Source organism: Chinchilla lanigera, unplaced genomic scaffold, assembly GCF_000276665.1.
Source record: "Chinchilla lanigera isolate Chin_1 unplaced genomic scaffold, ChiLan1.0 scaffold00018, whole genome shotgun sequence".
Classification (NCBI taxonomy): Eukaryota; Metazoa; Chordata; class Mammalia; order Rodentia; family Chinchillidae; genus Chinchilla; species Chinchilla lanigera.
In genome coordinates, this window is record NW_004955419.1 from 13,959,309 (window position 1) to 13,979,408 (window position 20,100).

A 20,100-nucleotide genomic window follows, 5' to 3' on the forward strand; every position below is an offset into this window, starting at 1 on the left:
GGAAAATATTTATAACTTACATACTAAGCAAATGGTTAATTTTTAAACCACATTAAGAGCTCTTACAAGCCAGGTGTGGTGGCAAATACCTAGAATCCCAGCACTTGTAAGGCTGCAGCTGGAGAACCACAAATTTAAGTCCAACCTGGACTGTTTAGCAAGATCTTATCTCAAATCCCTCCCCACTCAAGGAAAAGACCTATTACAAATAAGAAAACTACATAGCTGTTATAAACCGACGCACCAAAGAAGGTATATATAAAAGAAATACATAGAAGTATATGAAGCTGTAAGGAGAAAACTAATAAACATAAAAAAATTTTTTTTTCACTTCTCATCCCAACAAAGAATTACAAGAGCAGTACCATCTCACATCAGGTAGGGTGTAGGGAGCTGGGCATTCTCATTCACTGTCAGTGGAAATATAAATTGTACATCACTTTACCTCTCTGCTCTTTCGTTCTTTCCTCTGTAAAATGGGAATAATAACAATACGGGTGGATAAGTTACATGTGTCAACGGAAGAACAGTAGAGCACTCCGGCAGTGTGTGTCACACTCTACCCTAGAGAAAATACAGCAAGACATAATACGCAGGACATTCTCATTATGTTTATCGTAAATTAGCTCACAATAGCAAAGCATTATAAACAACCTAACTACATCACGAATAAATTATGATTCAATGGCTACTAAAAATAGAGAGAACTTCAGATGTTAATGTGAGAGATTTCTATAACATATTAAGTTTTATAAAGGAGTTGCAGAAACACGTATAACATCATCTAGTAAACTAAAATGTGCATGGAAGCACATTTGGAGGAATTACACTAAACTATTAGTGGCTATTGATGGGAAAAGGCTGGAGGAATGATGGATTTTCTTGAATTTATTCAGTTCTGTAAGTTTAGTTTTTTGCTCTGTGTGGTTTTCAGCTGTGTGTGTGTGTGGGGGGGGGTGTGTGGGTGTGTTTTCTTGTTCTTATTGTTTTGCAGTGCTGGGGATCAAACCAGTTTCCGTCATGCTAAGCAAGCACTGTACCACTGAGCTACACCCCAGCCCGTTTAGAATCTTCTGTACCAGTTTTATACAAATATATTATCAGTAAAAGGACATGTATAAATATTCCCACTCATAAGAATAAAAATATATATTTCCTCAAAAAATATGCAAATCTCGTATGAAATTTGCCCACAAAACTTTGCCTGGAAAAATCTTATTAAAAAGATTTGCATAATTGAAGAGATATAATCCTATTCCCACATGTAAAAAGATCATATTGTATTGATTTTAGTACTCCTATTTTATGTGTATTTTAAAACATAATTTCAGTAAAAATCTCAAAGAGAACTTTTGGGAGCAGTAGGGAAAGGTGGAGCTGAATTATAAAATTATAATAAAATGAATACCAGGGCTCAGGCTGTAGCTCAGCGATAGAGCATTTACCTATGAGGTCGGAGGCCCTGGATTTAAACCTTAGCACTGAAAAAAAAATCACATACAGAGAATTTCATTTAGAAGAATTAATATGTAGGAATAGAAGGGAAAACAATTTTAAAAGAAAAATAATGAGAGAGTACTTGCCCTGAGATAAAGCATTGGGACAAATAAATGAGAAAAATGAAAAATATTCTGTCCCACAGTATAATCCAAAGTAAACCCCACATGGGTTAAAATGTTAAAAGTTGAATAATGAAACCATAAATTTTGAAGAGAAAAAGCATTAGAAAGTCGTGTGGTGAATATCACAACACCAAAGGCAAAAGCATTGTTTAAATTTATAGATATGATTTTAATCATCCAGAAAAGGGAAATCCAAATCACACCCACTGAGATGCCTATGATTTTTAAAAATGGAAAAATAAAGATTATTAGCAAGGATGTGCAGAGTTGGGAATCTTAATTGGCTGATGGTAGGAAGTAAAATCATACAGTCTCTTTGGAAAATAGTGTGGCAGTCCCTCAAAAGTTCAACACAGGTAACATCTGACCTAAAAATTCCACTCCTAGGTATACACCTGAGAGAAATGAAAACATATGTTCACACAAAAACTGGCACACAAATATTTATGGAAGTATTATTCATAATAGCCAAAAGGTGGAACTGACCCAAGTGTTCATCAAATGATGAATGATTAAATAATATGTGGTACATCCACAAAATGAAATATTATCCAGCCATGAAAAGGAATTGATACATCTATAGCATGGATGAACCTAAAAACATTATATGACAAATAGAAAAAGATACAGAAAACCAGATTATGATTCCATTTATATGAAATCTACAGAAAAATAAGGTGGAGTAGTTGTTGCTTAAGACTGGAAGAGACAGGAGAATCAGTGAGAGATAGGTCAAGGTTATAATTTCTTCAAGATAGTAAAATGTTCTAATATTAATTGTGGTACTCCTTGTACAAATCTGAATATGTTACAAATCATTGAATTATATACCTTAAACGGGTTAATCGTGCATTTGAATTACAGCTCAATAAAACTGTTACCAAAACAATTTATAGATACCAGGACCTATAAATCAGAATCACCCATCATTTAGAGAAGTAATAAAAATAAAAGGCTAGCCCAGTAACATCCTTACCATATAAAGAGCTTTTGTGAGTGAACAATTGAACTATTAAACAGCCTCATAAGAAAATAGGCAACAGACTTGATCAGGCTCCTCTCAGAGAGGCAAAAGAAGGGACTGAAAGGCATGTAAACAAATGTTCAACATCTCTGGTAATCTAAGAAGGGAACCTATTAAAAAAGTAACAACACACAGTGCTGGGGAGGGTGCAAGGAAACAGACATTCTCTTACTAAGACCTCTCCATTTTCCAGGAAGCAGGACTTTCCATGCTAAAACGGGAAAGATCAACTCAGGCAAAGCAAAATGAGCTGCTCTGTGAAAGCCAGCATTAGAAAGAATAGTCATGCTGAAGAATGATTCGGCAATGGATCCAGAATCCATTTTACAAATACACACCATTTGACCCAGAAATTCCACTACCAGGAATTTATTTCAACAAACTGCTCGTTCATTCAAACTGTTCATTCATTTAAATATTTATTGAACATAAAACATGTACCAGGTGTTGAACTGGATGCTGGAAAGACCAAGATATATTTGCAAAGATTTTTTTTCCCCCCTTAGGTTTTTGTAAAAAGAAAAAAATTGGAAACAATCTGAATGTTGAACTACTGGAGATGATTTAAATAAAATGTGTTTCATCTATGTGATGAAATACTCTGCAAAGCACTAAGTATGGCATCGTGAAAGAACATTTATTGACAGAGAAACATGGAAACACTGCATTGCTAAAAGGAAAAAAAGCAGGTTAGAAAACTGTACCAGTAACCCCATTTTACAAATAAGATATATGTGTGTATAAACAACCTGATAAGATTCACCCCAAAATGTTACTTCTAGATTCTGGAATTAGGCATAAACCTAATTTCCTTTTCCTGGTTTGTCCGTATTAAATGTTTTCCTCATAATAAACATTATTACATAAATTACTTTTGCAATGCAACAAAAAAAGTCAATTGCATTTTAAAAATAGCAGTGCTAACCCTGCCAGGCTCTGATGGAAGGAATCCCTGAGGAAGGGGGTTATAGAGTCAGACACGTGTTTACCCCTTGATGCCAGGGTGGTTGCTCCTATTTCTGAGGACTTACTCCCTGGCAGGCAGTATTAGAGACGCGCTGCACACATTTCCCCTCTGAACGTCACAAGACAGTGTGTGTGATGGATGTTCCTGCCTTGCTTTACAGTGACCCCTCAGCTGATGAGCGGCAGAGCTGGTGCTGGGACCCCCAGCCCCTTAGCTCCCTCCACCTATTCCCGAGAAGGGCAAAGAATGGACCTGAGCCTCGAGGCCCTCCCTCTTGCAGGCCTGTCCTGTGCTGGCCCCCATCCTGCCTTCCTGCAGACGGAGCAGGAGGCGACAGGAGGACAAATCAGCAAGGGAGGGGACATCAGCAAGCGGAAGGCATGGCGCTGAAGGCCAGCTGGCCAAGGTCAGGGCACAGGGTGAACTAGCCAGGGGACTCCTCGCCTGCCGGGCGACTCTCAGGAAGCCCGACCACATCCGGTCCCAGGAGTTCCCAGGCACTCTGCACCCAGAGACAATGACAGAAGTCTACACAAGGCCTGAGGCCGCCCTCTGAAACAGCAGGAGGAAAATAGCTGCCTCATGGGACCGGCTCCAGCCCAGTGACTGCTGGCCAGTCCTTTCCTCCTCTGTCTCCTGGTTGGTGTGAAGGGGTGGATGAGGCCTCCAAGACCCTCCCAGATCTGGATTCTGTGACTCTGTGGGACTTCTTCACATAGGGTCTGGCAGGAAGAGGAAGGGGGGAGACGTCCCCACCCAGCTCCCCAAGGAGCCCCCTCCTCTTCCCCTCAGCTCTGGCCCACTGCTATTTTCAGAACAGACCGCAGGGAGCGTCCCCACAAGTCCCACCGCACTCCAAGCTCCAGGTAACACACAGCAGTACATTCATTCCACTCCAGCAAGAGCACGCCAGGAATTTCTAGACAAGACAGCCAGCTAGACAACTTCTCCCCACACTATTCGCTGGACTGGTTTCTATTTCCATTACAGCCCGAAGTGGTGGCTTACGACATAGCACAGTTGGTTGCTGAGAGCTGTCTAAGGCCATCTGTATCCCTTCCATGCCCCAAACCTGGCAGAATCTTCTGTCCCCAACTCTGTGCTCTTGGCTACGTTTTTGCCTTTCTCTGGTCTTAGCGTCTCTCAGGGGAAGATTTTCAGTTCCCATTCAAAGGTTCTATGGTTCTCCCAAATTTCTACTTACTCAACATAAATACTATATTGCCTCTGCTCTTAGGTACGTGATGGGTTTTGTTCCCAAAGTCTTCTGAGAGTTGATTACAGGGCTCAAAACGCATTTTCCCACTGCAACTGTGTTATAAACAGTAGCCAGCTTCCAAGGCAAGCCTGGTTAACCCTCAATGTTCTTCTACCAAGGAGAAAGGCTAGAAAAACTATATTCCAATAATAGAATTAAACAAAAGTGGAAAACCACTATCACTTAATAGATACATTTTTAGATAATTTACCTACAGTAGTGTTGTCTGAATAGTATAAGAGGTAAGTGTTAAAGAAAATGAAAAATTCAATGGCAACTTCTGGTGGAGGGTCTGAAGGAGACTTCTGACTGCACTAGAAATGAAAACTTAATACATAGTCTACTTGAAAATTAGCTTGTAAATACAGTTAGCTTGTAAAAATAAACTAGTAGTTGGAAAGGTTAGAGAGCATACATGAAGTTCAAACAAGAGTCCCATATGTGCCCAGCCACCTGAGCAGAAAGCAGGGAAGGATGGTAAAGGTACTAGGTTGGTCAGTTCCTTGTGCTGGTCTTCCCGGAAGAGCTGGAAGAGGCACCTTGGATGCGGAGGAAGCAGGAGTGAGTTTATAATTTGAGTGTCTGAGATGAAGATCCCTCTTTGTACAAGATCTCTAAACTTACGTGTTACAAGTGTACGATGAATATTAACCAGATACATTTACATATATCCACATACACACAGTCCTGTTTCATAATATCCGTTTCCTTCCTTCTTTTAGCCATTAAAGCTTTACCCTGAAGCTTTAAACCCTGTCCATTCTCCCCTCTGAAATCCCACACAGAACTGTTTCAAGGGACTGGGCCCGTGTCTAGAGACAGTGCCTATGATAAAGAAACAAAACCAATTCCTGCACTAGATCAGGGTCTCCCCCTTTCTCTATTCTGATCTTTCTTGTTTTATCCTAATGGTTTGGGACCTGGTGATTCCTAGAGAACACCTGGAATTGAGCTCCTTCATTTTTCTTTGTAAGGAAGAGATGACCTGATAGGTGAAGTTATTTGTCTGAGGTCACACAGTAAGAACTAGCCGTCTCTGGTTGCTCTTACTTCAGAACCCTGCTCTGATTTTTTGGAGGCAAAATGCACAGTGAGTGGGGAGGCCCAAAATCTGGAGACAAGAACCATGGGACAGTTCTTATGAGGCATCCTTTTCTCAGGGGATGTCCCACACCAGCAGGAGAATATGATAGTACCCATGATCCTGATATGAACTCGGCCAGATTGCTTCACAAGCCAAGTGGGGATCCACGCCTGCTGTGGCAGCTGCACACAAAAAACAACTCTCAACCAAGAGAGTCAGCTGACCTGAGGTCTACTCCTGGCTCTGATACTAACTTGTCCAGGTCAGTTCCCCTTTTAGGTACTGTTTCCTTACCTATGTTCTAAACATAGGAGGATTGAACTGAGTAGTTCAACTCGATTCTCCAACATCTACTGAACACCTGCTATGGACCGGGCAATAACAGAATGAAAAACAAGTCAAATGTGCTCTCCACTTGTTCTCAGGCAGCTCTCAGTCTTGCAGGCAGTGTATGAGGCGTGTTCAAAAAATCCAGTGAATTCTCACATTTAAAAAAAAAAATTATTACAGTAGAAGACACTTTGCCATTAATCCCCTCACTCCGAACACACTTCTCCCACCATTCTTGCCATATTCTGAAGCAGTTCTGCAAGTCCTCTTTCATGAGCATCTTTAGTTGCACTGTTGTGACTGCCTCAGTGCTCTGATTTGATTCAAAATGTTTACCTTTCGTAGTCATATTGGCTTTGGGGAAAAGCCAGTAGTCACATAGTACTAGATCTGATGAATGAAGTGAATGAGGACATACCGTAATGTTCAGAGAAACCTGCCTCTCTACCGGGTGGCACTTGGCAATAGCATTCGCTGTATTTTTTATCAGACCTTGTAAAGACATTCACAGGATGGGACTTCCAGAAAAGCTTCAGAAAGTGGCAAGAATGATGGGCTAAGTATGGTGGAAACACACTTAGAGGGAATATTTTGAGGGAGATTAATGGCAGTGTATCTTTCACCGTAACACATTTTACCTTAAAAGTTCATTGATATTTTGATCACACTTTACATAATGCACACATAAGGACTTTTGATATCAAGCATACATGTAGAGTTTAGGGAAGGGATTTATTGGTATGGAACCCTGCTAACTCATGAGAGACCTGCTGTTCCCGTACTTTCCCTCCCCACAGCCTGTACTCCTTTCCCGGGACCTCTTCCTCCCTACCCAGCCTTGGACTGTCTAACTTGCTATCTTCTTTCTAGAAGAAAGTTTCAGCTTCAGCACAAACAATCCAGCATACACTAGGACTTTCCTTCGAGACACCTGTTCACTGTATATTTTCATCACCCTTTGTATATCTGCCTGACACACCATGCTAAGGATGACCAAAATCCTCTGGGAAAGGACAGGGGAAGCAATGGCCTCTGATGCATGCCTAAGAAAGGTGTTGAGCCTGCAAGTTTGAAGACTGCAGCTGGCAGGAACGGCAAAGATGTTTGGGCAGCACCAGGGAGAAGAAACAGCCTCCATATGAATGGGCACAGGGACTTTGGAGAAGGTGAAATTGCCCTGCGTAGCCAGGCTTCAAGAGCAAAGCAGGAAGGCAGTGCAGCCAAGGGCCAAATGGAGAGCCGGGCTTTATGTGGAAGATCACACCTCCTTCGATGGCCTTTAGGTAGTAGCGGGACTGCCCAGCCTCCCCAGTCCCTCCCAGCAGTTGAACAGAAGGGTCAGAGCTAGGCTGCCCTGGATTGCAGTCTTAGCCAGTCACCAGCTGTGTGACCTTGGGCAAGTTTCTTAACTTCTCTAAGACTCAACATCCTCATCTGCAAAGTGGGTACAATGGGAGTAAACGTACAATAGGACAATAAACCTCATAAGGCTATAGTGAGGATAAAAAGAGACAATATGCATCAAAAGCTTCACTCCAGGCCTGGCTTACAGTATGAGTGCTCGTTAAATTACCTAGTGTCGTCACTCCTCTGCCCTAAACCAAAGATCTGGGAGCAGTTGGGAGGATGGCAAGCAATTCTCTTCAGAGACAGGCTCAGGGAAAGAGAAGGACAAAGCAGTCCTGAGTAGAGCAGCTCTCTGTTCCCTATGAGGAAAAAGAAGAGCAAGACAGCAAACAAGGCAGTCTGCCCACAGCCAGACCAGCAGCGCGAGAGAGAGGCAGGAAGGCTGGGCTGCCTGGAAAACAGTTGCCCCTATTCGAGAAAAGAGGTTGCTCCTTTGGAGCGAGGGCTGAAATGCAATCCATTTGCTTCTCAGTTACTTAGAGCTGAGATCTTAAGTCAGCCAATTAGCAAAATCTGGGCACAAAACCCTGCAGAGGGAGCCAGGAGCGGCAGCCTCTCAGCTGGGCTCGGGTCAAAACCTCCTCCTGCACTGATGCTCAGACAGCCAGGCCTGAGCCTAAAGCCGTCTCTTGCTGCCTCTGAAAACATATCTGCATCAGCTGGTCCTCTTGAATGCCAGACTCCCAAGGGGAAGGGCATAACCCAACCATTCCAGCACCGCCTGGGAGCCCATCTTAGGAGCTCAGTCTTGCCTTTCACATCAGACTTCTTTTCACCTCTTGCAGGGAGCAACTGATTTTCCAGCCTGTGCCATCCCACAAGGAGTTGAATACTAAAAGAACTAGAAGTTCTCTGCCAAGTAGAGAAAAGAAATCTCATTTTACTTGTCCAGAAAGTATTCCCTCTACAGCTAGGTGGGTCACCACTTCTGGTACCCATTGGTACCTGTTAGGAATTGCCTTCTGCCTCTTTCGAGATTAAATGAATGACTTCTCTTATTTCCATTCCTAAAAGCAAAGCTTTATATCCAGAAAGAGCAATGGATTAGGCTGGAATGTCTGAGCTTAAGGAATGATTCAGCCGTGTACCAGCTGTGTGACCTAGGATAAGTCATTTAACTTCTCAGAGCCTGGTCACCTTTGTCCATAAAATGAGGCTGCCAAGAGGCTTAGGGGAAATGATGTCGGGGGACCCAGGCTGCCATCTCTAAAGTACATGCTGTGGGAACCCTACCATGTTGCAAAACTGCCTGTCCCTCCCCTTTGCAGAACCTTCTTGATGCCTTGATAGCATGTGTGACAAATTAGGGCTTTCGTGGCAGAATTTAGGAGAAAAAAATATTAAAATAAAGAATTAAAAAAAAGACATACACCAGTCAGTATCATTATTTCCAAAGGGTCCATGTTGTCCCAACTGCCGAAAGGCCAAAAGACTCAGGCATGACAGCACAGAGGAGAGACAAGTGTTTCAAGAGGCTCAGAGCCTGAGACATAAGACACATGAAAACAGGATCAGAGGGTGTGTGGGGAACTAAATGAGCCACTTTGTATTCGAATTGCACAGATGGCCTTTTTGACAATACATAGTTGTTCTCCCACCCTCCCAGCTCCGAGGCCCTGAGACACCAAATCAAGACAATTGGCCCATCAGGAAAAAGGCCATTGTGTGCTTCTTCGTGTGATTTATGTGGTGGGGCGGGGCCTGACCGTGTTTCCCGTGATTATGACTCTCAGATACAATTGCGATAGCTTGTTCATCATCTCGAACAGCTGGGATGGCCCCGGATGCTGCAGAGCAGTGGCCACCAGGTCATATTTCATCTTCACGAGCCAGTGGAGCCAAATTAAAAGTTGCACTGATTCACGAGGCAGAGCAGCAATGGTGCTGTGGCTCACCACAGTGGTGGGGCAGACCAGCCCAGGGCCCAGCAGGAGCGCATGTCCACCTCTCCACCAGCTGGCCGGCCTGGGACCTTGATGAGAGGGTATGGTCCACTCGGCAGACTGTCAGGACCAGCTGGGAGGAAAGTCCTGTCCCCAGGGATGGCTGCTGCATTCAGAATCTCCTTTTCTTTGAGGCCAGAGTGCCTGTGCTCTAAACCTGTCTGCTGGACAGAAGCAGGTCACCAGGCCCAGGACAGACAAGCTCACTGCCTCCCCAGACACATGATTCTCCTGTGCCTCGCATTCCCCTTAATGTCATTTTGTAAGAGAACCAAATGAAATCAAAGTGCAGCTTGCTGTCTCTGCAGACCCAGCTGCTCAGCTGCTCAAATTCACCCTGTGGGCCGAGCCCTGGTGTGCAGAGATGCTGTGAAGCACTTGTCCTTATCCAGGCAGCATCTGTCTCCTTCTGGGCAGAGGCATCAGCCTGGTCACCAGTGGAGCCATCCCATCCCCTGCTAGACAGTTGTACCAACGTGCCTGATCTTTCCCACGTGGAAGGTAAGAAACATATTCTCTCCTATGGCACCATTTGGGGGGTTCAGCTGGCCACAGCAGCTGAGCAAACTCACAAGGATACAAAAACCTTCTCTAAAGACACTAAGGTCTTACACAACACAGAGCATGTCTATGACCACGGGCTTCTCTGGCCTAAACCGTCTTTCCAGCCTCTCTGGCCTCTTTGCCTATGCGAACGACCCCGTCATGTAGACCCCTTTTGTACACGAACCATGTCTCTCAGATCTGTAACTGTGGGCTTCCCTTCTCCTAAGTCTTAGCAGTTAGAAAAGGTATAAGAACTGCCCAACCCCGAGTTTTAGCTAAGGCTACAGCAGGCAGCAAGTGGGTTGGGCTCTCAGCCCCTGCCCTTGGTAGGTCTTCCTGTCACCTTGAGGCAAGATGCTTTCCACAGGAGTTGCTGAGCCATACCCAGTCCCGGTCCCTGACCCTTAAGAGCCCCACAGAAAGAAAACCCAGTCAGTTGTCAGAGCACTGAGTTCCAGCTCTCTGTCAGACAGCCCAGCACAGCAGGGAGAGGCAGCACAGGTAGCTCTTGCAGAGGCCCAGGAACCAGGTTGAGTACTCAGCACCCCCAACTCCAGGGACTCTCCAGGAACTCAGCACTGGTCCCTAGCTCAGGCCTGGCCAGAAACAGCTCTGTGAAGGAGGCCCCAGGTCTCACTCACAACCACCAAGGCAGCAAGACTAGGTGGAGGATGAGGGCAGATGGTAGAACAGAGAAGGGAATCATCTCTTCTCATCCCAGAGTCCGACATTCACATGCCCAACACCCCAGCCCCACTCCAGGATAAGGCCATCACCCTATAGGTGATGGACCGAGGGGTTGCCTAACAGTCCCATGCCTACTTGATCCCCTCCTATCTGCCATCAGATCTTGTAGAAATGTTCCTGAGCATGTATCACTCCCTCAAAGGCCTTCCATGGATCCCCACTTCATCTATAATGAAATTAACAAAACATTCACTTCCTGAGTCCGATACAGCCTGGCCTTCCTTCCTCCCTCCTCACTGGGTTGTAGCCACACTGGCCTCTCCTGGCTTCTCCAGCATGCCACGCTCCTTCCCATCTCAGGAACTCTTGCACGCTGTCCCATCTACCTGGAACGCTCTCTCCCAAGTCCTTGGCTGGCTTGCTCCTTTCCAGCCCGAAGGTCTCAGCTATGTCCTTCCCTAGCTGCACCCCTACATGGAGCAATCTAGATATAATGTCCTCTAAAGGCATTTGCTCTGTTCCTGCACAACCTCTCCCAGGGTATGATCACGTGAGTGCTGGTGTTGATTTATTTAATGCTCACTCCCTACTAGGACTGGAATCTTGATGAGAGCAAAAGCCATGTCCATCTGGTTCTCCAAAGTATCCCCAAGCTCCTAGCACAGAGCCCACCACGAAAGAGATGCCTTCAGATATCCACGGATGAACAAATGAATGTGCCCAGATGAAGAATGAGTGAATGGGCGGAGATATCTTCGGCAACCCAGGTCACGGCATTGTTCTCCATCAGGGTGACCTCTCCCAGTCTCCTGCTGCCCCCAAGGTGGGTGTCCAGATGCCATTTAGCTTCCTTCTCCTTGGAGGGAACAAGTTTCTGAGTCTTCTGCATCAGGAACTTCCTGCTGCCAGTCTGCACATGCCCACACGGCCTCTCACACCACTGCTCCTCCTGTTGCCAGTCCACACACACTCTCAGGACCACTCCCTGAAGATGACCCTAGGCCCACCATCTTGGTCCTCCGCTTCGGGTCCAGTTGCAGTGAGGTTACTGTGTGGTAGGGGACGCCCCAGAAAGGGTTAAGTTGCCAGAAGCAGAGTCCCGCCCTTGGGCTTACTCAGCCAATCAGAGTCTGTCCTGATGAGGTAAAGCTTCTATCCTGGGTAGCATTGGTGGAGTTGGCCGGCCCCATCTCCTGCTGGAGAGAGCCGTAAGGGTGGAGTTTCTGTGGAACCAGACAGAACTGGAATTAGCTTGCTGTCTACTCAGGCAAGGGCTGCCTGACTCCAAGACCTGCCTCCGTTCCTTTTTAAGGCACTCAGTACCTGGTATCTCTGAGGCCCATCTCTAGCTGTCAGAGGGGAGATGACAAAGTGCCACACACCTCAGCATCACATCTAGGAGAAGTCTCACAGTCAGGGCAGACCCAGGAGGTCTCAGTTTCCCCGCCGGGGCCCTGGAATCCAGCAGGTAGCTATCGGGAAGTGGCATGGAGCAGTCGTCGCGTGTGCTCAGAGCACCAGCATCAACTTCCATAAACAAGGACACCAGATGACTCTTCCTCTACAGACATCACTTACAGTGCAGTGACAGAATGAGAGCAGCAGCCAGCTCCCAGAGGTCTTCTCATGCACCACTCTGCCCAGCACATTACAAGTATAAGCCTCACAAGAGCCCTCTTGATGCATCCGCTTTACTGATGAAATGCTCAAGTCTCAGACAGGCCAGGTGGCTCGCCTGAGGTCACTTCACTACTGTGCTGTTTTGAACTAACTGTTGCCATATTTGCCTCCACCACCGCACTGTGATCTCCTGAGCACAGAGTGTGACAGGTTCCTCTGTGCGTTCCTACCACTGACCCGAGGAACCCAGATCCCTCCCTGAGGGTGGGTCCGGTCCGCTGCATTGCACCCCACCCACTTCTTGTCCCTGAGTGCTGGGGGCTCAGAAGGCTTCCTGGAGCCCAGCCCAGCCTGCGTACGTGGAGCTGCACAGCAGGACGCTCACTGTGTAGACCATGAATGACACTCAGGACCCTCCACACCAGACCTTAGGTTGGCAGGCATGGCCTTTAACACTTGGATCACCACCCTGATACCTTTATCATATCCCCCCATTAGGAGAATTCCATAAGGACAGGGACCAAGTTTCATTCATCAGTGTGACCCCAAAGGATCTAAGCCAGTTTGCGGCACAGAGAATGCATTCTTTGTGTATATTTGATTGGATAACCAAAATAATATGCATCTGCCTCTCTACCTTTGGAACCTCACTGGCCACAGGGGGACCAGCTCTGAGTTGATCTAAATGAGAAGCTTCCCAGAAGTGCTGGGGGTTTAGTGCAAGGAACATGGTACGAGTTATCCAGGCTGAAAATGAAAAGTGGATGCCCTCCAGGGACTCGTAACTCAAAGCAAGAGTGGGGCAGAGCTCTGAAGGGGAAGAAAGGGTGCTGAGCAGGAGAAGGCCAGCTGGAACAGAAGAGGCAGCTGGTCATTTATTTCTGCAAAACAGCCACCCCTACCTATAGCGATCATGAAGGATGAACAGGAGAAAGGCAACAGAGCCCCCAGGAAGGCAGGCTGAGTGGCTACACCTGCCTCACAAGTCTATTCTGCCACAGCTGGGGGCCCACACTGCCAAACCATAGGACACGGCCCAGAAAACCTATGCCTGCCCTAACCCTACCCCCATCCCACAGGCAGCGCATATCACTAAAGTCAAGTTACACAGAGCTTTTCAGGGTATGGTTCCTTGATGGAGACCAGATGGCCCCAGGCTCTCAGCTTTCATAATCCCAAAGCTTGAAAAGTCAGAAACAGCTACTTGACCAACTGAGGTGCTAACGGGACCAACTGAGGCTACGGCAGGAAGTGGTTGCCAAAGCTCACACAACAGATGGTGACACCAGGGCCCCCCTCTGTTGTCCTTTGAGTCTATCCTTCCCTATTCCTTCCATCCTCCCAAACAACCATCCATGTCATTCAGGGCAATTATATAGTTTGTGAATTTGGGAAGAGTTTTCCCATCCTTGAGATGGCGCAGAACCCCGCCCCCTCCCCCCATCTCAAGGATTAGCAACACCGTTGGAAGGAGCAGGGGCTGGGGCTGGGAAGGGAGAGTGTGGAGATTGAGGAGTTGCCTTACAAACTCTTCTTTCCCTGGGAGGTGTTTGAGTAGGGTGGGTGCTTAGGCAAGTGTCCCCTGTCCTGTAGAAGATGGAGCATTCCCCAAGGAGCACAGGGAGGAGTGACAGGCACATGGCTCAGCCAGTACTCAAGGCATCTGTCAAGCAGGACTTTCATGTCTGAAAAGCAAAAGTACTCCAAGCTCTGCGTGGCCTTCTTCTCAACCCCTGGAGGACAGTGAAGGAGCTGTATGGTCCCCCTGAGACTGAGCACAGGCGGATGAAGGGGGCTCATGGTCACCCTGAAGCTGAGCAGAGGCAGGTGAAAGGGTAGGCAGGCTGGGCAACCACCTGGGCCTACTCGCTAAAGCCCCCAAATACCTCTGGACTCATATACAGTGGAGAGTTAGATTTACTGGAACTTCTCTCAAGAAGCATTCTGTAAGTCACTGCGAGGAATAAATTGCTAATACTCTAAGCGAATATAGCGGAGGTGGGGATGGGAAAGACCGAGCAGTAAGATCCCCAGTTCCACAACTGCCATGTAAAAAGGGTGGGCCAAGGGTGCGTGCACGTCTGGGGGAGCAGGTCGCAGGCCCTGGAGGTGGTTCTGAGGCTGTCCCGGCGGTTAGGCCCCGCTCTGCTTTCCCTGCCCAGAACACAACCTCTCCACTAACCTCAAGTCTGAAGAGTTTGTGTGACGAGGTGTCCAAACTGTTGCTTGCCCGGGATGCCCGTGTAACTTGGTGTGGCCCCAAAGCCAGTACCCAACCCTGGATCCTTTTGAGGGTTAGCCAGGCACATCCAAAGCCCTGCAGGACCCAGAGCTTGTCTCAGACCTGCCTGGCCCCAGGCAAGCACAGCTTCGTGCCCCTTGGATAGTCAGTCTCCTAGGCACTGCAACGCTGAAGCCAACACCTCCAAAGCCAGTGAACTCTGAAGCCCAGGCACAAAGAACTCTCCCCAGAACAGAATAACTAACCCCAAAGAAAAGAGAGTGGGACAGGAGGTGGGGGCTGGCGCTTGTCCAGATATTTGATGTCCAGGAGCTGCGCCAATGAAGGGAGAGCAGCCCAGACTCTGGCAGTGGCCAACTCCAGGTCGATGGGGCAAGGCAGCCTGTGGCCATGGTGACAGGTCTCTGTGCAGAAAAGAAACCTGACAATGGGTCCAGCCAGTGCCCCTGGGTGGTAGGTAGGGGCAGTGTACACCCCATAGCTTGATTAACTGAGCACCTACTACATACTAGGCACTGTGTGATGAGCTATATATGCATCTTCTCCTTTGCTTCTTATAACTTTTGAGGGAAGGAAATAATGTCCCCAAATTAGAAAAAACAGAGCAGTAGAGTGACTCCCAAAGTCATACTGCCAGTCAGCAGGAAAGTGTGACTCAGGGGTCCCACTGTCTTCCCTTGTCCTGGTCTCTGGCCAGTGTGAAAAAAGGTAACTTTCAAAGTCTGGGATGCTGTGACCCTCCGAGTCTCTCTCCTTTCTCAGTTTGCTGGGGAGCTGTAGGAGAGACTAGTTGCCACCTCTTCCCACCTCCTACCCAAAGCCTGGGGCATGGGGCACAGTGAGCCTGACACACTGAGAAGCAACAAGGACAGCAAGTTCACAGGCTCTAACTCCCTCTCATTTCCTTCCTTCCCCGCAACCCTGGCAGAGCGACCACCTCGGCAACTTCTGCAGCAACCAAATCCCCTAATAGTCAGCACTTTCCACAAGAAAGGGCACCTGAACTCTCACAAATGGGAGCGTACAACTGCTGTGTGGCAGGCATCAGGGTGTCAAGGATCCGCTTCCCACCCCATCACCCTCCCCAGGCGCTGAGCAGGACCAAGCCCACATCAGCCTCTCCCCTCGCAGTCTCTAATCTTCCCTGACACACCAGCTGGCCGGTCCCAGCCCCCAGCAGTCCAAATTTGGCTCCATTTGGTTCTGACCTACATTAAACTATGACAGGTTCTGCTGCAAACATCCCCTCAATTACATCTGCCTTGGGCCAGTGTTAAACACCAGTGTGCTGGCCCTGGGCATGGCCTCCCCAGTGGCAGAAGGGGGCTGCCTGCCAGGGAGCAGCAGGGAGGCCGGCCCAAATTAAACCTTGCCACAGGCAAACCAAAAAGCAGAGCTGAGAACTGATGAGCCATGGTCAATTTGGCTCTATTGCTGTACCCAAGCAATGTCAGACCCGCTCAACAGACATGAGGAAAAGCCCAGGGGGAGAAACCTTGGGGAACAGGCCCCTTGCCAAGAGTTCGATGCCCAGCTTCACGGGCTGAGCTTGAGCTGACTCCTAGCTCAGTTGAGAGGCTCAAAGGCCAGGCTGCAAGGTAGCAAGGGCGACAGCCGACAGCGGCTGGCAAGGCCCTTACCTTCCTCTTGGGAGGTGAGGCTGCCAGCTGTTGCTGCTTCACGATGTTCTCCGACAGGCACCAGCACACTCTCTTCTTCTGCTCCTGCGAGTGTGCCTCCAAAGTGAATAAGCACTCTGCCTTCTGACGTCAGGGAAAAGAGAGAAAGGGATGGTCAGGGCTGCTCCCCGGATGGCTCAGATTGAGGGGCTCCAGGGCCCAAGCCCATCCCCAGGCTCCAGAGGGCGAGGCCGCGAGAAAGGGTGTGTCCGCTCAGAGCCACAAATGCACACTAACCCCAGGGGACATGGAGGCACCTGGAGCAGCAGGGGAGCAGTTGGGAGCCAGCTAGGGAGCCTGGGCCACAGGTTGGGGGAGGGGAGGGAGGCAGTGGCTCCCCATACAATAGAAGCCTGTGGAGAGCTCAGGCCAGAGATGGTGAGGTCACCCCTGGCCAACAGCACAGGACCACAGCTGGGGAGCTCGGAAGAACCCAGAGCGCCAAGGCTTCCAGCTGATGTTCTGAGGAGCCAGGACCCTTCCTCAGCTCACAGAACCCCTCCCGCTCTCTGCACACTCCTGGGATCACGAGGTCAAGGTTACATGGGTTGAAGGGACATGCCAACGGAACCCAAGCAACAAGTCAAGTCCCTTTGAAATGTGCTTGGAGGCAGTCGTGTGCCCCTCTGCAGCCCACCACTGCCTGGCCTGTGAGCAGGGTCTCATCAGGACCATTCAACCCCATTAGATGCAGCAATATCTCTGGCACAGCTATCATTTAAATGCCACCAGTGAGACTATAAACTCCTTCTAGGAGGCCCTTTGCATCTGGGCCTGGCACCAGGCGTGCAAATGCTGGCCTCAGTAAGCTCTGGCTGCTGGAGGAACTTCCGGGATGTGAGGTCAGATCCAGGCCAGCACCAGCGCAGCACCAGGAGTAGGCCCCTTGAGCAATCAGCACACACAGGGGGCAGGCAGGGTGGGGCCAGGAGCCCAGGGTTACCAACCCCCACCAGGCGCTCAGATCAGGGCATGGCAAGCTCTTTCTGACTCTGCGGAATTTGATTATAACCTCACAGGGCTGCATTTCATGAGCTCAGCCAGGGATCGAACAGCACAAGCCGGAGGGCTTGGAATAGAGAAAAAGACCTGGTTCCTGTGTGGTCCTGCCTCCTTTTGCAGTTAGACAGACTTTGCCATTTCCCAGCTGTCAACCTGGGGAGATTTCTGTAAAATGGGATTGATAATAATGTCCTCTATATCCCAGAGCCATTAGGAGGACAAGCAATGAGGACAATCCCAGCATTGTCTCTGCACACAGCAGCTGTTGTTATTACTCAGTAATCTGTTCATTTAGTAAATGCTTAGTGAGCACACACTATGTGTAAGAGACTATGCAAGGCAGGGGATAAAGAGGTAAAAAAGATAGACTAAGCCCCTACGCTGGGGGGGTGCACAATAAACAATTAAGTAAACAATATAATTACAAATTGTGCAAATGTCACCAAGGTCATAAAGGGGGAGGCTGAGATGGTCAGAGAAGAACTCTGAGAAGGACTGACACTGGAGCTAACGCCTGAATGAATAGAGGGAGACTGCAGGGAAAGTGCTTGGGCCAGGTGTGGTGGTGCATACCTCTGGTCCCAGCTACTCAGAAAGCTGAGGCAGGAAGATGGAAAATTCCAGGCCAGCCTGGGCAACTTAGAAAGACCCTGTCTCAAAATAAAATAAAAAGGCTGTGGGTATAGCTCAGAATTCCTTGGGTTCAATGCCTAGTATCCAAATACCAAAAGAAAACCCAGAAAGAAAGGAAGGAAAGAAGGGAGGAGGGGGGAAGGAGACAGAGAGAGAGAGAGACAGAGAGACAGAGAGAGAGAGAGAGAGAGAGAAAGAAAGAAGAAAGAGACAGAAAAAAGAATGAAAGAGAAAGACAGAAAGAACAAAAGACAGACAGACAGACAGACAGACAGAAAGAAAGAAAGAAAGAAAGAAAGAAAGGAGAGAGAGAGCAAGCTTGGGAATTACTCCCAGCAGAAAGAACAGCAACCACAAACACCTGCGCTAAGAAGTTCTTGACATCATCTAATAGCACATTTGGGAACTTTTTCTATCTTGCATCCAATCCAGCCCTCAGTGTCAAGTGGGGCCACTTCTCATGCTGTGTTCCCTAGGTGCCACCCTCTCCTGTGGGAAAAGTACTCAGAAGCTCATCTTCCTAAAAGCATGGGAAGAGAAGGGAAGAAAACCCTGCCTGGTGCAGGCCTCGAGGCACTAGGTAGGGACATGAGGCAATCCTTCCTTATCCACTGAGGGCTCCCTGATTCCAGAACCCTCCCACTCACTGCAGGGGAAGGTGCAGGACCCACCCAGCAAAAGAGCCCAAGATTCCCCAGGGAAAACCCTCTGCTTCCTGTTTCACGGCAGGGCCCAGCGAAGGGAAGTGTAGGTGGGGACTGCGCTCCCTTCCGGTTTGGAAAGGCCCTCACTCCACACGGCTGGCCCTGCCCTCAGCCTCCCAGCAGTGCTTTCAATCAGCCCTGGAGGCTGCAGCAAATTCTTCAGTCTGGCTCAGCCTCGGTGTCTTTTGCTCTGAAGTAGGAATTCTGCCTTAATAATAATTCCTGTTATCCAATTATCAATTTTTAAAAGCACTTTTCCACCCATGATCTCATTTTAATCTTGACAGTTCCTTGAAGAGGCAGGGAGGGCATGGATTGCTATTCCTATTTTATCCGAGAGGAAAATCTAGGCTGAGTGGCTAAAGGCCTCCCTGAGTCTCAGGGCCAGAGAGCCCAGAGGGTAGATGCTGAGCCTTAGAGAATCATTTGCTGAGATTTGACCTCCGGAACCTGGGGTGGCCACACACTTGGCTGGCAGGACTGCTGTCTCTTGCAGACAGGGCCTGGAGGCAACCAGAGCACCAAGCCAGCAGAAGAAAGCTCAGGCCCTTTTGGTCTCTAAACAACTCAGAGGTCACTGACAGCTTTTTGTACAAGTGCCCCATGTTCCAAGTGACAGTCCCCTCCCTACAGAACTGTGAGAAAGTCTCCCCAAGGATTCTTTCATAGCAACCCGGCTACATATTCCTAATCCTGAGACAGCCCCTCACACTCCAGGGCCCTCACGGTACTTAGCACTTTACCAGTGGTGCCCTGGTGTTTCTTCCAGCAACCTTTTAAAAACTAGCAGCTGTCATCATTCTGTTTTGCTGACACCCATAAGAACCACACCTTTGATCAGCCGTGTTGCTCTGCCTGGGGTGGCAACCAGATCATTTGTAATGGTTAAATGAGATGCTAAAGACACCGAGGTCAATGCTGCCCTTGGAAGCCGTATTTTCCCATCAGGGATGGAAACCACATTGCCTGTCCCCACAGCAGACTGCAGGACTGGATCCCTGACTCTGCAGGCTTAGAGCTAAAAACTTCTAGAATGCTAGAGGACCCAGAAGGCTTCTAGGCCATAGGACTTAAAGCCAGGCCTGGTCCAGGGTGGGCAGCTGGCTGTCATGGATGGAAGAACATTTTTAGGAGCTGGAGCTTTGGAGACTGGCATGGCCAAGAGAAGAAGGGCACTGAGCCAGCTCCCTCCATAGAGGCTGAATTCCCATCCCCCTGAATCTGTCAAAGGCGGGGGGCACTGCCTACCTGGCTTTCCTCACACGGGAATCACTTCTCTCAATCCACCTTGCTGATTTAAACTATAGCTTGTACTGTGCTCTTATTATCAGGCTTCACAGTCAAGGCTGCCC

General features: G+C 48.2%; 1 protein-coding gene across 5 annotated transcripts in view; it reads right to left on the reverse strand.

Annotated features, from left to right (window-relative positions):
• Positions 1-20,100, reverse strand: part of Rgs3 (regulator of G-protein signaling 3) — a 123,817-nt gene that overhangs the window by 41,035 nt on the left and 62,682 nt on the right. For 3 of the 5 annotated variants that reach the window (XM_013513122.1, XM_005382663.2, XM_005382665.2), the window contains one exon: positions 16,371-16,493. In XM_013513122.1, coding sequence (XP_013368576.1) covers positions 16,371-16,493 — 123 coding nt within the window. Of the gene's footprint in view, positions 1-9,071; positions 12,092-16,370; positions 16,494-20,100 lie in introns of those variants that run through there. The other 2 variants (XM_005382666.2, XM_005382673.2) reach the window with 1 other exon arrangement.